This window comes from Gossypium hirsutum, chromosome A02 (assembly GCF_007990345.1).
Source record: "Gossypium hirsutum isolate 1008001.06 chromosome A02, Gossypium_hirsutum_v2.1, whole genome shotgun sequence".
NCBI classification, from domain to species: Eukaryota; Viridiplantae; Streptophyta; class Magnoliopsida; order Malvales; family Malvaceae; genus Gossypium; species Gossypium hirsutum.
This window is the reverse complement of record NC_053425.1, coordinates 104,509,794-104,527,325: the sequence shown is the minus strand read 5'-3', so window position 1 is coordinate 104,527,325 and position 17,532 is coordinate 104,509,794. Positions and strand designations below refer to the sequence as shown.

Below are 17,532 nucleotides of genomic sequence, written 5' to 3'. Positions count from 1 at the left end.
AAACCTAAAATATTATCTAGATTCAAACGAGAATAAATCTTTACAAAATGTAGACATAATAAACTTAAATCCAAAATAATCTAAAGGAAAATTCGTATCTCAATTTTTACCATAGTATAAAAACTTTATTAGCTTTAAAAATTAAATAATTAATTTGCTGTTGCTTAAATAAGTTGATTATATTAGTGTAATGTATTTTAGATGTTGTCCAATTAATTATGAAAGAACAAATGTAATTTAGTGTTGGAAAAATTATAATTTTTGAAAAACTTTGAGATATATTCTTGATAGGTAAAGGTGGAGAGTTGAACCATAAAACTATGATTTTATATTATACTCCATGAGACCTTTACAACAGTATATCATATGCTCAAAATGGTTGAGTGATGAATTAGAAATTGATGCTCAAAGTAAGCTACTTGTGAATATTTATTGAGGAAAAGGAAAGCTTAGATTCTACATTAGTTAAATACCAAGTGTATGATGTGTATGTATAAGAATCTACTTGAAAGGTGATTGAATGACTAAACTTGAAACTCTACTTTGTGCGTAAGAAGGGTGTAGACCTAAACACATCGAGGTTAGGGCATATTCGCATGACGTGGGCGCCGCAAAATGTCCGAACCAATCAAGCTAAAATTAGGCTTTTGAATATTTTAGCCCAACACGAAATTTATTCTTCTCAACAAGTATATACAAAATGCGATTTAAAAGGACATATATCTTGATTTTATTTTATTCTAGTTGCCGAAACCATTTTTTTGAAAAAGATTGTCGACGAAAAAACGAAAATGGAGTCGCCACCAATCCTTTTTAGGTGTGATCAAATCACCTAGAAATTTGGTCGTTTTAATAAAATATTTCGATTTACTAAAATAACGATTTTAGTCTACGAAATTCGAAAAAACAGGTTCGAGAGTCGGTTATGTATGAGGAAGGGTTAGCACCCTCGTAACGCCCAAAATTGGTACCTAATTGATTGATTAATGCCCTAATGTCGAATGTTGAAAATTTGAAAAGAATTAAAATACGATCCATTTTTATTAATGTTTATTTTGAAAAATGCTTGAATTAAGTTGAAATGAGCATCAAAGGCCCTTTCGTCCCGATATAACAAAATGGCACATCCCATAAGTTAGGATGCGACATTTGAACCCTCAAGAACAAGTTTGCATTTAATTTTTTTATCGCAACTGTAACGCCCCCTTACCCGAGATCGTCGCCGGAGTCGAGCACGAGGCATTACTAAACTTATTTGAGCACTTAAACAAATTCGGACAAGCTGTCCAACTGCGTCATAATTTCTTAAAAATTCATATCTCGAGTTCCAAAACTCGAAATCCAATTCTGTAAATTTTTCCTGAAACTAGACTCATATATATATCTACTAATTTTTTCTAGAATTTTTGGTTGGGTCAATTAGTACAGTTTATTAGTTAAAGTCTCCCCTGTTTCAGGGTTTGGCTACTTTGACCCCTGTGCACTACTAACCAAATTTCTCTCTGTACAAAATTCAAATAACCATGCCGTTTGTTTCTCTTAAAAATAGACCTAATGAGGAATCCATACATATACAGTATGACTCATAATTATTTTTGTGAAATTTTTAATGATTTTGTAAAATCAGAACAGGGGAACTCGAAGTCATTCAGACTCTGTCTCACCACAATTTAAATATCTCATAACATAAAATCCAATTGCATGCACCGTTTCCTCTATATGAAACTAGACTCATTAGGCTTTAATCTCATTTTTTTCCCAGCCCTTAGCTCAATTTCCACAATTTATGGTGAATTTTCAAAGTCAAACTACTGCTACTTACCAAAAACTGTTTTAGTACAAATATTGTTAACTAGTTCATAACATCTTTACTTCAATTCATTCAAACTCTATACATGCCATATAAATCTTTAAACATAAAACAAAAACTACCAGAATTGATCTGAATAGTGTGCCCTGTTGTGTTGATCCGATCTACCCACTTCACTTCAAGTCAATCTACATAAAAATATTAAACACACACACGTAAGCTTATTGAAGCTTAGTAAGCTCATAAGCATATAAACACAAATCATATCAAATATCGTACACAATCATATATCCATTAGTTTAACTATTTCATCCTCCAAATCACAATTTCATTAATAACTCATTGGAATAATTTCCATATGACTACTCACAATTTAACTCCCTTAGGCCCATTTCTCATTTACTTCATTGTCAAATTAAGGAACAACAAGGGAATTGAGTGCTTCATTATCACATTGCCATAGTAAACTATGGACTTTCACATTGTTACGCATCACACACCGAAGCCATAGCCTTGCCATGGTCTTACACGGTTCACATATCATACCGAAGCCATATCCCAGACATGGTCTTATACGGAATCACATTATCACATTATACCGATGCCATAGCCCAGCTATGGTCTTATACGGAGTCACATTATCACATTGCACCGATGCCATAGCCCAGCTACGGTCTTAAACGGGCACACTTATCACATATTTTTCGTCAATTCATCAGGGTCACAGAATAGAAGCACTCAAATCCATTGTTCCTACTAATTTGTACTTTTAGTTACATATTATTCATTAGTTAATGCAAATTGATAATATTCATCAACAATAAAATACTTTAACAATCATAAGATTTTCATATCAAAACATTGAACTTTGCCATATGAACTTACCTGGACTAATTTGCAAAAGTCGTAGAAATTCAGGGACTATTCTTGAATTTTCTCCTTTCCACAATTCAGTTCATTTTCTTGATCTATAATTATAAAATCATTCCTTCATTAGCATCCATTTCAATTCTATTTCACTTCACAATTTATGCTGTTCAAATTTCGAAATTGCACTTTTACCCCAAAATTTACAGTTTTCACAAATTAGTCCCTGCTCAATTCACCCATCAATTGAACTAATATTTCTCAATTAACCCTTTATTTTATCATTATAAACTATTTCAAAACGTTTTATATTCTTAATTTCAACAGAAACCTTCAATTCACAACTTTTTCACAATTAGGTCGTAACTATCATTTCCTATCAAAATCACTTAATAAAACCACCTTAATATGAAATTAGAACTTAAATTTCATAATAATTCATCATAAAATTCCCTTATCCATCCAGGGTAACTTCCAATTTCACCCATAAAATCAAAAACTAATGAATTCTACAAGTGGACCTAATTGTAAAAGTCATAAAAACATAAAAATTGTCAAGAAAAGTAAGAATTAAACCCACATGATGTAAAAATATGAAAAAACAGCTTTCTCCAGACCTTCTATGGCGTTTTGGCTGAGAAAATATGAAGAAATGTCTAGATTTTTCAATTACATCATTATTTAACTATTAACTTTTATGCTATTTCCAATTTTGCCCCTTGTTCACATTGTTTTCTTGCTTATTTCATACCCAAACCGTCCAGCCATTAACCTTTGAGTCTAATTGCTCTTTAGATCCATCTTTTTAAATACTTAAGCTATTTACTCACAATTTAACAAATTTTGCGCTATTTTCAATTTAGTCCTTTTTAATTAATTAGCCATCTAAACGTTAAAATTTTCTAACGAAACTTTAATACCAACTCAATGACACTCCATAAATATTTATAAAAATATTTATAGCTCGATTTTCAACTTTGAGGTCTCGATACCTCATTTTTGACCCGTTTGACCTAATAAATTCTTTTAATTCACTAATTTCACCATTTCACAAATTCTTCTAAATTCTTACTTGACTCATAAATATTAAATTTCTATCTTGTTCAATCTTATTTGTCGAATTTAGTGATCTCAAATCACCATTTCCGACACCACTGAAAATTAGGCTGTTACAGCAACTTTATATTTTGAAATTTAAAAGGATATTTAGCTATTTAGGTTTAACAAGAAAACTGAAATCCCGTAAGTTAGTGTACGATTTCTCAAATTTTCGAAGCGCGAAATATTGCCTTATTTTGAAGATTTTTCTTTTTTTGAATAATAACGAGTGCGACACTTAACAACATGCATTTATTTTGTTTGAAATAAAATGGAACGATCTACATTGGATAAATACATTACCTTTGAAATGACTAATGAAACAAGAATGAATGACGATATAGAACATGGCATAATAATTTGCGAATAAATATCACAATAATAAATCACAAAGACATGAAAATACGAATAAAGAATTATAAGACACAATGGCAATAATCTCACAACATACACCATTTAAATACTAACATTAATAATCAAAGACCAATGAATTAAATAATATATATAACAATTTAAAAAAATTATAAAGAAAATTAAAATAAATAAAATGTAAAACAAATTTTAAAATGATGATAAATGAATTTAAAATAAATAATGTGAAAAAAATAAATTTAAACAAAATTAAAATAAAAGAAAATTAAGATAAAAAATAAATTAAATAATATATATAACAATTTTAAAAAAAATTATAAAGAAAATTAAAATAAATAAAATGTAAAACAAATTTTAAAATGATGATAAATGAATTTAAAATAAATAATGTGAAAAAAGAAATTTAAAGAAAATTAAAATAAAAAGAAATTAAATAATATATATAACAATTTAAAAAATTTATAAAGAAAATTAAAATAAATAAAATGTAAAACAAATTTTAAAATGATGATAAATGAATTTAAAATAAATAATGTGAAAAAAGAAATTTAATATCAACAATATACAAAACAATTTAAAAATAGATTATACGTATAAAAAATTTTAAAATGGGAAATATAGGCGAAAGTTTGAAATAAATAATATATGAGGGAAAAAAATTTAAAATAAATAATATGTAAAATAATTTAAGATAAATAATATATAAATGAGTTTAAAATAAATATTATGTAAAAAGAAATGTAAAATAAGTAATATACAAAACATCTTAAAAAATAAATGGTATATAAAAAATAGATAATACATATAAAAATTTGAAATTGGTAATATATGAAAAAAATTTAAAGTAAATAATAAAACTATTTAAAATGAATAATACATAAAACAAGTTTAAAGTAAATAATGTATAAAGCAATTTAAAGTATATAGTATATGAAATAATTTAAGATAATATATCTAAAACAATTTAAAATAGTTTAATATATAAAATTTAAAATAAATAAATAAAAATCAAAGAGTCCAAATTTACATGTATAAGGGCTTGATTGCAAATAAAATGAAATTTTAGGGTCCAAATTCAAATAAAATAAACGTAAGTATATAAAAAGGATTAAATTAAAATCTAAACAAATTCAAAGGGGGAAATTCGGATTAAAAAAATCAAGCGGAGGACGGATTTGAAACGTGCTGAAACATGCGAGGGGTTAACTAAGAAAATATCCCAAACCCCATTAAGTGCGCCACTCCAACTTGCGAATAGAGCGACTAAATTGAATGCGAAATAAAATAAAAAGGTCGAATTAAAAAAGAAAAAAAACAAGGCGGGACTTAATCGAAGTACGTAGCAAAAGCGGAAGCCCAATTTGCGCAAATATCCCAAAATAAAAAAAACACGCGGATCCCTTTGTGGAGCGGGTCGGGTTCGGGTTGCCCTCCCAAAACGACGCCGTTTTGGCATTTGGGGAGGGCAAATGAAACTATGTCGTTTTAGTGTTTTATAAAAGCCTATTTTTTTTAAAATTTCATTTTCAACCATTAGTTTTTTTTTTAAAAAAACTGAAAGAACTTTGGAATTCTTTCATCCTCTCCCCTTATCTCCGGCCGAAAGGGCCACCGGCCGTCTGTCCGCCCGCCTCAGACGATGGCCGACGTTGCGCAAAATGGGGTTGTTCAGCCCCTTTTCGAATGGATCCAAAGACAAAACCCTCCAAGCCCGTAAAAACCAAAAGAAAAAGGCCCACTTTCACCCCCTTTTTCGGGTCCGATTTTGACCGCGGAGAGAAACCTCCAATGATTGGACCACAAGGGGGACGACGCGGCCGTGGGGTAACTCCGATGAGCCCTTTCCTCTTTTCTTTTTATTTTTTTATGGAAAAATAACAGAAAAAGAAACTTTAAAGCAATATTCGAAATAAAAAAGAAAAAGTCACCTTGAAAGTTTTTAATTTTCTGATTGATTTTCGTATTTCTTCCCTTTTGAATTCGGAGAAGAAGAAGAAAAATACAAGCATGTTGATAAGGCTTTTATAGCCAAATTATAAGACTTTTGATTTCTATTTTTTGTTTCTTTGTTATTTGTTTTCTATGTTTGTTCTTTCTGCTTGCGTGTAGATTTTCGTTTTGCAAGTGGTGTCAGAGGCATGGAGGAGTGGTGGCATGCACGGGGGATTTGCTGACGTGCAGCGACGGCGATAGGTTAGAAGGCAAATGCGGCTTACTTTGGTAGCTTTAGGTTTTTTTTGTTTTGTTTCTGATTTGGGCTTGTAGTGGGCTAGGGTTTAATTTGGGTTGTGTTATTTGTTGTAATTGGACTCTTAATTTAGACATTTTATTTATTGGTGGTTTGGGTTTTAATTTTGTTTTATTGACCTGGGCCAAAATTGGCTATTACACTCGTCAAATTGATTTAATTGCTCATTTAATACAAAATTTGATCTTTATTTATGGATATTTCCAAAATTCCTCCATATTGAATGTCTATAAAAACTAAAGAATTCTTTAGAATTTTTTGGACACACACTCACTGACACAGAGTTTATTTTGCTTTTCAAAATTCTTCTCTTTTCCTCTCCATATTTTCCAATGTTTCGGTGATAGAAGTAAGCAATGTTTGTTCGCTGATCACCGTAGAGGTACTACTGCTTTGATCATCGTATTGTTGTATCCTAGGAGATAGTTGACCAACGTTTCTCCAAATATTGTAGGAGCAGCCGAATCTGTCTTTAGGAAATTGTGTAAAACAAACCTCAACATTTTATAAAACTCGATTCTTTATTCGATTTCTGATTTTTCATAATCTTATATATTTAATTTATTTCTCGTATATGGTATTTTAAATATAAATATTCATTTATATTCATATTTGTTCGTTAACACGACATTCAGCCGCCACAACATGTGAATGTTCATGTCTAGATACAATAATGTTTTTAATAAAAAGAGATTGGATATTAGTCCTTTAAGAGATTGACCAAATCAACCGATTGATATTTTATTAAAACTTTTTTATTCTTATTGCATGTTCTATAAAGCCACATTCTTCGCTTTTAGCTGTGAGTTGCATCAGGTCTATTTATTGTGTGACGTGCTATTTCACATGTTGTTTATTAGTTAATAATATTTATAATAAATTTTTAATGGATTTATAGAATATGGATAATTAATTATTAGATTCGTTCGAATAATTTCTATAAAATTTGAAATTTAATCCTATTAAAAACTTAATTATGTTACTTTTTTAATTAAAAAAATCTTAATTTAATCATTATTATCGTTGAAATATATTACTGTAATATGTTTATTTTTGGTCAATCATATGCCATGTTGCATCAGCCTAATCAATATAGCAAATTAAATTTTTTATGGAAAATATTTACAATTTTAATGATTGTATTGAAATTTTTAAATAAAAAATATATCAACTAAGACTTAAATTTTATCAAAATAGAGGGACTACATATTTTAACCAGTAGATAATATTCATACCAATTACACTACAAGCATAAGTGATGAAAAATTGAACAAAGCAAAACTAAACCGAAAAGGAGTTATGATCCACTCCATTAGTTTTTCATCTATTAATATTCAATATAATGATCATCGCTATTCAAATGTGTAAGACCCATATAAGACTTATCTATTAAAAATGAAAATCACCATGTGAATAATGATTAAATACGCATAGATATTAATGGATAAAAAAGTAATATAGTAAAGTCAAATCTTTCAAAAAGAAGAAGACAAAATCGATAGATGATGGGAATGGGACCCACATATTGCAATTATAAATTGTACGACTTGAACTTGGACATTCAAGGTTTGAGACCTCAACGTTTGCTAACTATGTTAATGCCTCATTGATTACAATTGACATTATTTTTAGTTCTCTTTTTATTTACTCACTTTTAAATAATAGGTTTATAAGTTAAAAAAAAGCCTTTAAAATGTAAAAAAAAATCTATTAAGCTCCTATATTAAATTTGTACTCAATTAAGCCCCTACTATTAATCAAAATAATCAATTAAGCCCTTCCATCTTTGTCATTAACCACGTTGACCGTTAAAATAAATTGATAGACCAATCAGATGGTGACACGTGGTAGCTTCTAGTTTAATCTAATATTTTCTCATAAAATATTAAAAAATTAGAATAAAAATTATAAAAATAAAATTATTAATATTAAAATATTTTAAAATTGAACATTGATATAAACTTATAAAATATATAAAAAATAAAAATTCTAATAAATTATAATAAAATATTTTTACAAATATTTAAAATTTTATAAATAATGTATTAAAATCCTATAAATATCATAAAAATAAAAAGTATTAAAAATGATATAAACTTATAAAAATTGTATAAAAATTATAAAAAATTGAATTAGACGGGATCAGTCTATTGGACAGATTAGACTGAAATCGATAAAGATACTGGTACAGATGAAATCAGTAGTCTAATTAATTTAGGAATTGGACAGTTGAAGTGATTTTTTATTTATTTAATGAAATCGAATAGCCAATTGAGCTAACAAATCAATAATTTAGTCGATTTGACTACTAGTTTGATTTTGAAAACTTTAATTAAAATATTACATTTTGATATATGCTAATAGTTAAATAATGAGATTTTGATGCAATAATAATGTTAAAAAAATCATCAATGTACCGATCACCGACTTTAACATATGGGTGTTGTTGACATTTGACATGTGGCCTAATTTGGGGGGAAAAATGTGAATAATTTTTGTTTGATGTTTCAAATAATGAGTTCATATTACTTACCACCTCCCGATGTTGAGTTCTCTTCCAAATTGACAGCGATTGATGCGGCCAATTCAGACAGAACGACACAGTTTAATATCTGTGTGTTTTTCACGCGCTTTTAAGAGAGTGAGTAAAAACAGAAAGAGTGAGATTGGCAGAGAGATTATGAGTTTAATTTGTCTAATATATTTTTTGTTATCTAACTATAGTATAAATTCTAAATTGGTCCTCAAATTTTAAAATATTCTGATTGAATCCTTAAACTACAGTAACATATTAATTATGTCTATGTCAACCTAGAAGTTAGCTTAAATGTTATATTTAAAATAATAGATCAATTTATAAAAAGACATATTTACAGTTGAATTCATGTATTTTAAATATTTGTCTCATTAGATCTCAATTGACATTTATCGTCTAAATCGACTGAAGGATTTGGTTGATATAATATTAGTACTTTGAACTGATTGAGTATTGTTCAGTTGACATCAATATTATTGTTGGTGTAAGAGGATATGGGTTCGAGTATACTAAAGTGCATTTATTCTCTTATTTAAATGTTGGAAACGATTATGAGTAATTTAGGCATTGTATAAAAAATATTAATATTTTGATATTTATTTACAATTGGATCTATGTATTTTAAATATTCTTCACATTAGATCTAAACTAACGTTTAATGTTTAAATTAACGACTAAATTGACAAAAATCCTTTTTTTGGGGGGGGTGTTGAGATAAAAAGCTTTGATTCATACAATATTGATACTTTAACACAGGGGTGAAGAAAGAGAGGCATGCAAAGCCCTAGCCACTCTAAAATGAAAATTTATTGATTTAGTCATCTAAAATTTATAAAATCTTAAGTTATATTTTATCTCCTCCCAAAATGCTAACATTTCGATTTAGTCTTTTTGAAAACCATAAAGAAAAAAGCTAATATTAGGATAAATTTATATTTTAGCTCTTATAAAAATATATAACTTAATCTCAGCCTTTAGAAAAATTTCTGGCTTTATCCTTGCGTTGATATGTAATTACCATTGGGTCCACGTGTTTTAAATATTATTCACATCAAATTTGAACTAGTATTTGACATCTAAATTGACAATTAAGTTAACAGAAGGAGTAATTTAAAATCTAATCAATCTTTTAAGGACTTTTGATTAATTAATCATTTTTAGCTAAAGAATTTTTACACAATTATCCATGATGGACTCTCGATCGATCTAAAGTTAAAGTTTTAATCTTTAACTTATATATTCAACTAAATTAATAGTTTTTAATATAAAAATACAAACTTTAAATGTAAACAAATTATATAGACATTTAATAAAATGTAGACACTTTTTAAGAAGGACTCCATATGAACATATATGTGGCGTTGAAAAAAAGGCACTGTTTCCACATTTCCAGATCCAAGTTCATTCAGCCACCGACACACAAAGTTTCCTAATCTCGAAGTCAAGTTTTTTTCTTTCTTCTTTAAAATTTTCCTGGAAACTTAACCATTCTCGGGATTTCCCAAGAAAAGTTAAAATCTCTCCTTCGTTAGTTTTAGTTTCCTTTTGGGGGATCATTTGGATTCTGGGTAAGTCTATCAATGCTTTCTGAATTTAATTTTCAAGTATTAAAAATGGGTTTGCTTTAAAAATGCAAGCTGTTGATCTGTTTCAGATTATAATCCACTTTTCGATCCTGCATTTTATTCCTTTTCCACTACCATTACCGCAAAAAAAAAAGTTGCTGTTTTTTTTTGCTTTTCTGTTTTTGTGCTTTATTAATAGTGATCTTTATATTTTTGTTAGTTTAAGGTCTAATATTTACTTCTTCTTTTTCATTTTTTATGGAATTTTCTCTTTGGATTGGATTAGTGTAATTGTTGTTATTATTAGTATGCTGGGAAGTGAAAAGTTGAATTGCATATAAATTATTTTAAGTTTTGTTCATAATAAACTACCACTTGAATATTTAGTTCATGGGTTGATCTGGATTTTTCATTGCATAAACACTGTCGATTTGATTTTTCGCATTAATTTCTTTCATATGATTCATTTTCGGCTTTATTGCAAACTTCTAGTTGATGAAATGTTGTGGTATTATTAAGTTGAATTACATGAATATGTCGGATTTTGAAGAATTTCGATGTTTTTCCGATGTTTTGCCGACAGGTTAAATCGAAAGGAAGTCCGACATGTTCCGGCTTTCACCTGGTAGGAACCAAAGATCGAAAGGATTGAAGGTGAAGCATGCTCTACAAATATGTGTTCTTGTTGGTATTTGCATTTGGCTGCTTTACCAAGTTAAGCACTCTGGGGAGAAGAAAGCCATTTATGAGAAATCTGGGAGTGATGTTGTGAAGTTGGGGCGAAAGGACTTCCCTCGATCGGAAGGGATGACTGTTACAGATGCACGGCATAAGGAGGAAGAAGAGGAAGAAAGTAAGAATGGGGATGAAGATAATAAGCCTGAGGTAACCGAAGATGAAGGAAATGGGGAAGTCGGTGGGATGCATGAGCATGATAATGAGATACCCGAGGAGGGAACTGAGCGTGAAGAACATAGGAATGACGATAACGAAGAGACTATGGAAAATGAAAACAAAGGAAATGAGGAGACTCGTGAAGGCGATAATGAAGAGAAAGAGAACATCAAGGATAGTCGAGAAAAGGAAAATAAAGAGATTGGGGAAGAGAGCAATGAGATGGAGAAGAGTGAAGGTGAGATAGAGAATGCAGGTAGCTCGGATGATCGGGTTCGTGATGGAATTGATGGGAATAATGAAGAAGCGAGAGAAGAGCACTACAAGGGGGATGATGCTTCAAGTGAAGTAGTCCATGATACCCAAAATGAGACGAGTGGTTCAGAAAATTCCAACAAGGCTGAGCAGTTGGAAAACAAAGATAAGAATGACCGGGAGGACGAAACAAATAGCAGTGAAGCGGCCAATGTCGGTCATGAAGAGTCGAATGTGCAAGAAAATGGAACAGCTGAAAACAATCAAGAAAGCAGTAATGGGAATAACGAAGCCGAGTCTAAAGAAGATGCACATCCCGATACAGCTACGGAATTGAATGAGAATCTGACAGATACAACACACAGTTCAACCGAGAATGTAAATGGTATGGTTCAGCTATCTGAGAAATCGGATTCAGGTGGCAATGATGAACACTCAGATTCAAATACAACCCCTATTTCAACTGATAATGGGGATGGAGCTAATGGAGGTTCTACAAGTAATTCGGATTCCAGTGAATCAAATGGACAGACTGAAAAATCGAATGCCGGATCACACAGCAATTCAAATGCTGTTCAGAGTGAGGAATCAAACAATAATTCTGGAGGAGAGGGGACACACACAAATGAAAATTCAAATGCTGACCAGAACAGTGGAACATCGTCGAACACTAATGATAATGCTGGTGCAGGTCAGAATGGGAATGATAGTAGCAATTCTAACAATGACGGGAATGCGAATGGGAATGTTGGCAGCACAGACAATCAGAGCAACACCAATGACAATGTAAATGCAAATGAAGATGTTACTCAAAAGGAAAACAACGATTCAAGTTCAAATGAAAATGCTGCACAGAGCAACACCAACAACAATGAAAACAATAACAATGAAAATGCGGGTCAGGACGGGAAGAATGCCACTCAGAGTAACACTGACAACAATGAAAATGTGGGTCAGAATGAGAACAATGCTGCTCAGAGCAACACTGAGAACAATGAAAATGCGGGTCAGAATGAGAGCAATGCATCTCAGAGCAACACTGAGAACAATGAGAATGCGGGTCAGAACGAAAATGCTGCTCCAAGTAACGCTGAGAACAATGAGAATGTGGGTCAGAACGAGAACAATGCCGCTCCAAGTAACACTGAGAACAATGAGAATGCGGGTCAGAACGAGAACAATGCTGCTCCGAGTAACACCGACAACAATGAGAATGCAGGTCAGAACGAGAACAATGCGACTCAGAGCAACACCGACGAAAACAACAACAACAATGAAAATGCAGGTCAGAATGAGAACAATGTGACTCAGAGCAACACTGACAACAGCAGCAACAACAACAACAACGAAAATGCAAGTCAAAACGAGAACAATGCTGCTCAGAGCAGTAACAACAATGAAAATGCAAGTCAGGATGAGAACAATGCATCTCAGAGCTTCACCGACACCACCAACAACAATGAAAATGCAAGTCAGGATGGGAACAATGCATCTCAAAGCTTCACCGACACCACCAACAACAACGAAAATGCAAGTCAGAACGAAAACAATGCTTCTCAGAGCTACACCGACACCACCACCAACGAGAGCAACGATGCCATTCAGACCAATACCAACAGCAACGAAAACTCAAGTTCAAATGAGAACAATGCCGTTCAGTCCTCCAATAACGAAAACGCAGGTCAGAACGAGAACGAGAACAATGCTACTCACAGCTTCAACGACAGCAACGGGAGCAGCAATTATGACACAAATACAGATGGAAACACCCAGAATAATCCCGACACTTCTTCAACGAATCAAGAAGTAAAAGAAGGTGAAACTGGTTTGGGAACTTTGCCAGGTACCACAAGTGAGGGAAATAAAAGTGAGAATGCAACTGCGGAATGAAATTGATAATGGTTTGAGATTTCAGTATATGAACTAATTACTGTCACTAAATTTTTGTTTTTCTTCTTTCCTGATATGGGATCAGGAAACTGTATGTTCCTGGTTACTTGTGCTTTGTTGTCATATTAGTGCTGAAAAATTTTATATTATTTTGTACTTGTAGATTTCTAGTTATAATAATTGAAGTTCCCCAGTTTTCATATCTTTATGAAGGATATATATTTATATATATAATAGGAAAGAAAATCCTTTTAGGTCTCTCTTCAAATGTGTCTCTTGGTGCTTAAATCATCCTACAAAAATAGAACTGCTTGACATTTGGGATAATTACATCAAATATTCTCAGCTACTCCTCAAATTACTTTAGGGATGAGATTTTGAATTATGGATTAGAATATCCACATGTATTTTTTTTTTCGGATTCAAATAATATTTGGATTTTATAATTATTATCTAATAGGATTTGAACTGGATGTGGATAGATGGCTTGGATATTCAATTATTCAAATCTAATTACTTGTTTGTATAACGAATGTAAATTTAAATTCAAACACTCAAACCTAGTGGTACAAAATACTTATAATTTTGATTTTATATATGTAAAAAGAATTTTACTGGATTCGAATTTGGATTTTTGCAAATTTGAATATTTGAAAAATGGTTAGAAATTTTGAATTTTTTTTTAAATTTGAAAAATGACAATTTTAATAAAATTTAGGACAGTTATTATTATTATTTTTAAAAGTCAAATATAGGTTGTTTGTGCAATAAGTACACTCTGCACATATAGTTCAAGTAGTATTTAATGTTCAAGCTAGATAAAATGACCTAATCAATACAATACAAATACCTTTAAAAGGATCCAATTAAAACCTTTTAAAATTTGAGAAACAATGATGCTACTAGCCCTTTTTTTCTTTAAAAAATCCATGAATTTATTGCTTAAATTGCAAGGACCACTGGGGTTGGTGAAGCCTGATGGTGCCTCAATACCTTATTCATGGACATCCCAACTCCTCCCATGATACTTGCTATTTATTTCTTGAAGCTTCTTCTATGGTAACTATCCTATTTTGTTAGGTAATTCATAATTAGTTGCTTTTGTTTTGCTTCAACATGCATATTATAATTAAGAAAGACCTGTGGGGATCTATTTTTATGAAATGAATTAGATAAAGTAATAATTGGTACAATCAATTATAGCTGCAATGTTTTCATATGGAATTTTCTTTTCTTCCAAAGGACCTAATCATGAACAATCATTTTCATTTTAAAAAATACAACATGGTGCACTAATATGGTAGAAAAAAACAATTTTTTTTCTTGAATAATATAATTTTTGGCTCCTGAACTTAGCAACTAGGTCTGCTTTAGTACTTGAACTTGGCAACTAGATCCATTTTAGTCTTTGAACTTAGATTCTATCAAGATTTGATGATGTGACCAGTGTTACTGAAACACGATTAGATCAGACTTAGAATTGATCGATATAATAGTCTGAACAAAGGGTTAAATTGACCGACTCGAAAACTGCTTGAAAGAAGTAAAAATTGAAAACTAAAACAAAAATCAATAGTTGAATAAGTTGAACCGGATTAATTTTTTTTATTTTTTATGATTTTTTAATTATTATTTTTTTGGCAATTGAATTGGTTGAATCAGGAACCAATGGTTTGACCTGTTCAACTACCAGACCAATTATTAGAATACTGAATGTGACACTCTGAGATTGTACTGCATCACCACTTGAAAATTTACATTAATTTTTAAATTTTTAAGTGATAATATTGTGCCTAGTTGTAAAGTTCAAGTCCCAAAGTGGACAAAAAAATATAGGTACCAAAATGAATCTTGTTACCAAGTTCAAGGGTAAAAAATTATACTATCATATTTTTTGCATTTCGTACGTAAAAGGATGCGTTATCATCTCATCAAGAGCATCTTTCGAAAAGAGAGAAATATTTTTAAGGTTAACATATTATTTGGTACATATATTTAGCTTAAATATTTAATTTTGTACTTGAGCTTTTATGTCCCAATTTGGTGTAACACCCCTAACCCTTATCCGTCGCCAGAACAGAGTTACGAAGCATTACTGGACTATACAAATTAAATTCAGACATTTCACAATTTTTATTCTAAAATCAAGAACCATTCATTTAACATTCTTATTGTCCCTTAGAGGAGTCCTTGAGGCCCAATATACACCTTAGAAGTGAATCGGGACTGGACCGAAGGCTTCGAGAAATTTTCGCAAAATATCAAAAATTTTCTTTGAAATAGGAGACACACGCCCGTATGGTTAAACCGTGTGGATCACACGGCCAGGAGACACGCTTGTGTCTTTACTTGTGTAACTCTCTAACTTGTGACACACGGCCAACCACACACCCATGTGCTAGGCCGTGTGCAAAGTGTAGGGGTCATATGGTCAAGTCACACTCCCATGTCCCAGGCTGTGTGAAAAAACCTAGGCATTCTGTTTTGAAATTTCAAGGTGTAGGGGACACACAACCGGACGACATGCCCGTGTGCCAGACCGTGTGTCACATACCACTGAGACACACGCTTGTGTCTTTGCCCGTATAATCGAAAATAGGCCATTTTGAAGTCATTTTTCTCACCCTTTTTATTATTAACCTGCATACAACATTCTCATATAACAATATATCCCAATCAAACAACCATACAAGCCAAATATCTTGTTTTAGACATAATAGGACATCAGAAAACTTATTTACATAGACTTACCAAAATAATTTCATTCATTGATTTACTAAATACCACTACTAAATGCATGCATACAAACATATATATGTATCGTTCACAATTATATTTCAAGTTTAACTCCTTTCTAGTCTAACCCTATACATGCCATACAAACCATAATATGTATAACAAAGTCTACCGGAACAATCTAGATAGTGTGGCTCAATGTGTTGATCTGATCGTCCGAACTTTTTGACAATCTACAAAGAACATTCAATGACACAAGTAAGCTTAAAGATGCTTAGTAAGTTCATTTGACTTTAAAAATAAATCTTACCGAATACACTATAATAAATTATTAAATAAGCATGTCACTAACATTTCCTACCATTTGCAATTTCAAATGATGAATTCACTTGATTGAGCTCAATACCAATAACTTCACAAATTCTATTTGTCACTTATCAATTTTTGTCAAATTAGAGAACGTCTTACGGATTTGAATACATTGTCTTCTTGATGTCATAGTCCAACTATAGTCTTACACATATGTTGCCATGGCATTGCCATAGCCTTACACTAGAATCTCATAGTGCCATAACCCAGTTATGGTCTTTCCATTAGGATGCCATAGCCCAGCTATAGTCTTACACACATATATATACTACCATGGTCCAACCATGGTTTTACGTTCACGGTGTCATAACTCAATTATGGTCTTTTCACTGAAATGTCATAGCCCAGCTATGGTTTTACATTTAAATATTTCCATGGTCCAACCATGGTATTATCTGTCAATTCATCTTGTGTCACGAAAAGATCGTACTCAATCCTGCGTTCCACTTAATTTAAACTTTCAATTCGATTTTCATATTATTACAATAATCATATTTCAATAACAAAAATATGAAATAATACATTATATCATTTTTAAATTAAAAATTAATCATAAAATATCAACCATATGAACTTACCTGGGCCAATTTGTAGAATTTGTTGTAATTCAGGGACTATTTGGCTAATTATCCTTTTTCATGATTTTCTTCGGGCTCTTGATCTATAATATAAAATTATTCATTCATCAGCATCTAATTCAATTCTTCACTTCACAATTTATGCCCTTCAATTTTTGAAATTACACATTTACCTCAAATTTTATAATTTTTTACAATTTAGTCCCTGATCGATTATCCCATCAATTGAGCTAATTTTTATTAATTACACTTTATAAAATTATTTTAGACTACTATACAACCTTTAATATTTATAATTTCAACATCAAACCCTA

The 17,532-nt window shown here is 31.0% G+C and overlaps 1 protein-coding gene across 1 annotated transcript; it reads left to right on the top strand.

The window, feature by feature from the left end:
* The first annotated feature begins 10,232 nt into the window (after positions 1 to 10,232).
* Positions 10,233 to 13,737, top strand: LOC107935254 (uncharacterized protein DDB_G0290685). Its single transcript, XM_016867821.2, has 2 exons — positions 10,233 to 10,499; positions 11,080 to 13,737. The coding sequence occupies exon 2, from the start codon at positions 11,103 to 11,105 to the stop codon at positions 13,533 to 13,535; it is 2,433 nt and encodes an 810-aa protein (XP_016723310.2). The 5' UTR covers positions 10,233 to 10,499; positions 11,080 to 11,102; the 3' UTR covers positions 13,536 to 13,737.
* Positions 13,738 to 17,532: the final 3,795 nt, after the last annotated feature.

Excerpts from the sequence above, each read along its gene's own strand:
- LOC107935254 (XM_016867821.2), top strand. The coding sequence starts at position 11,103 with ATGTTCCGGCTTTCACCTGGTAGGAACCAAAGATCGAAAGGATTGAAG.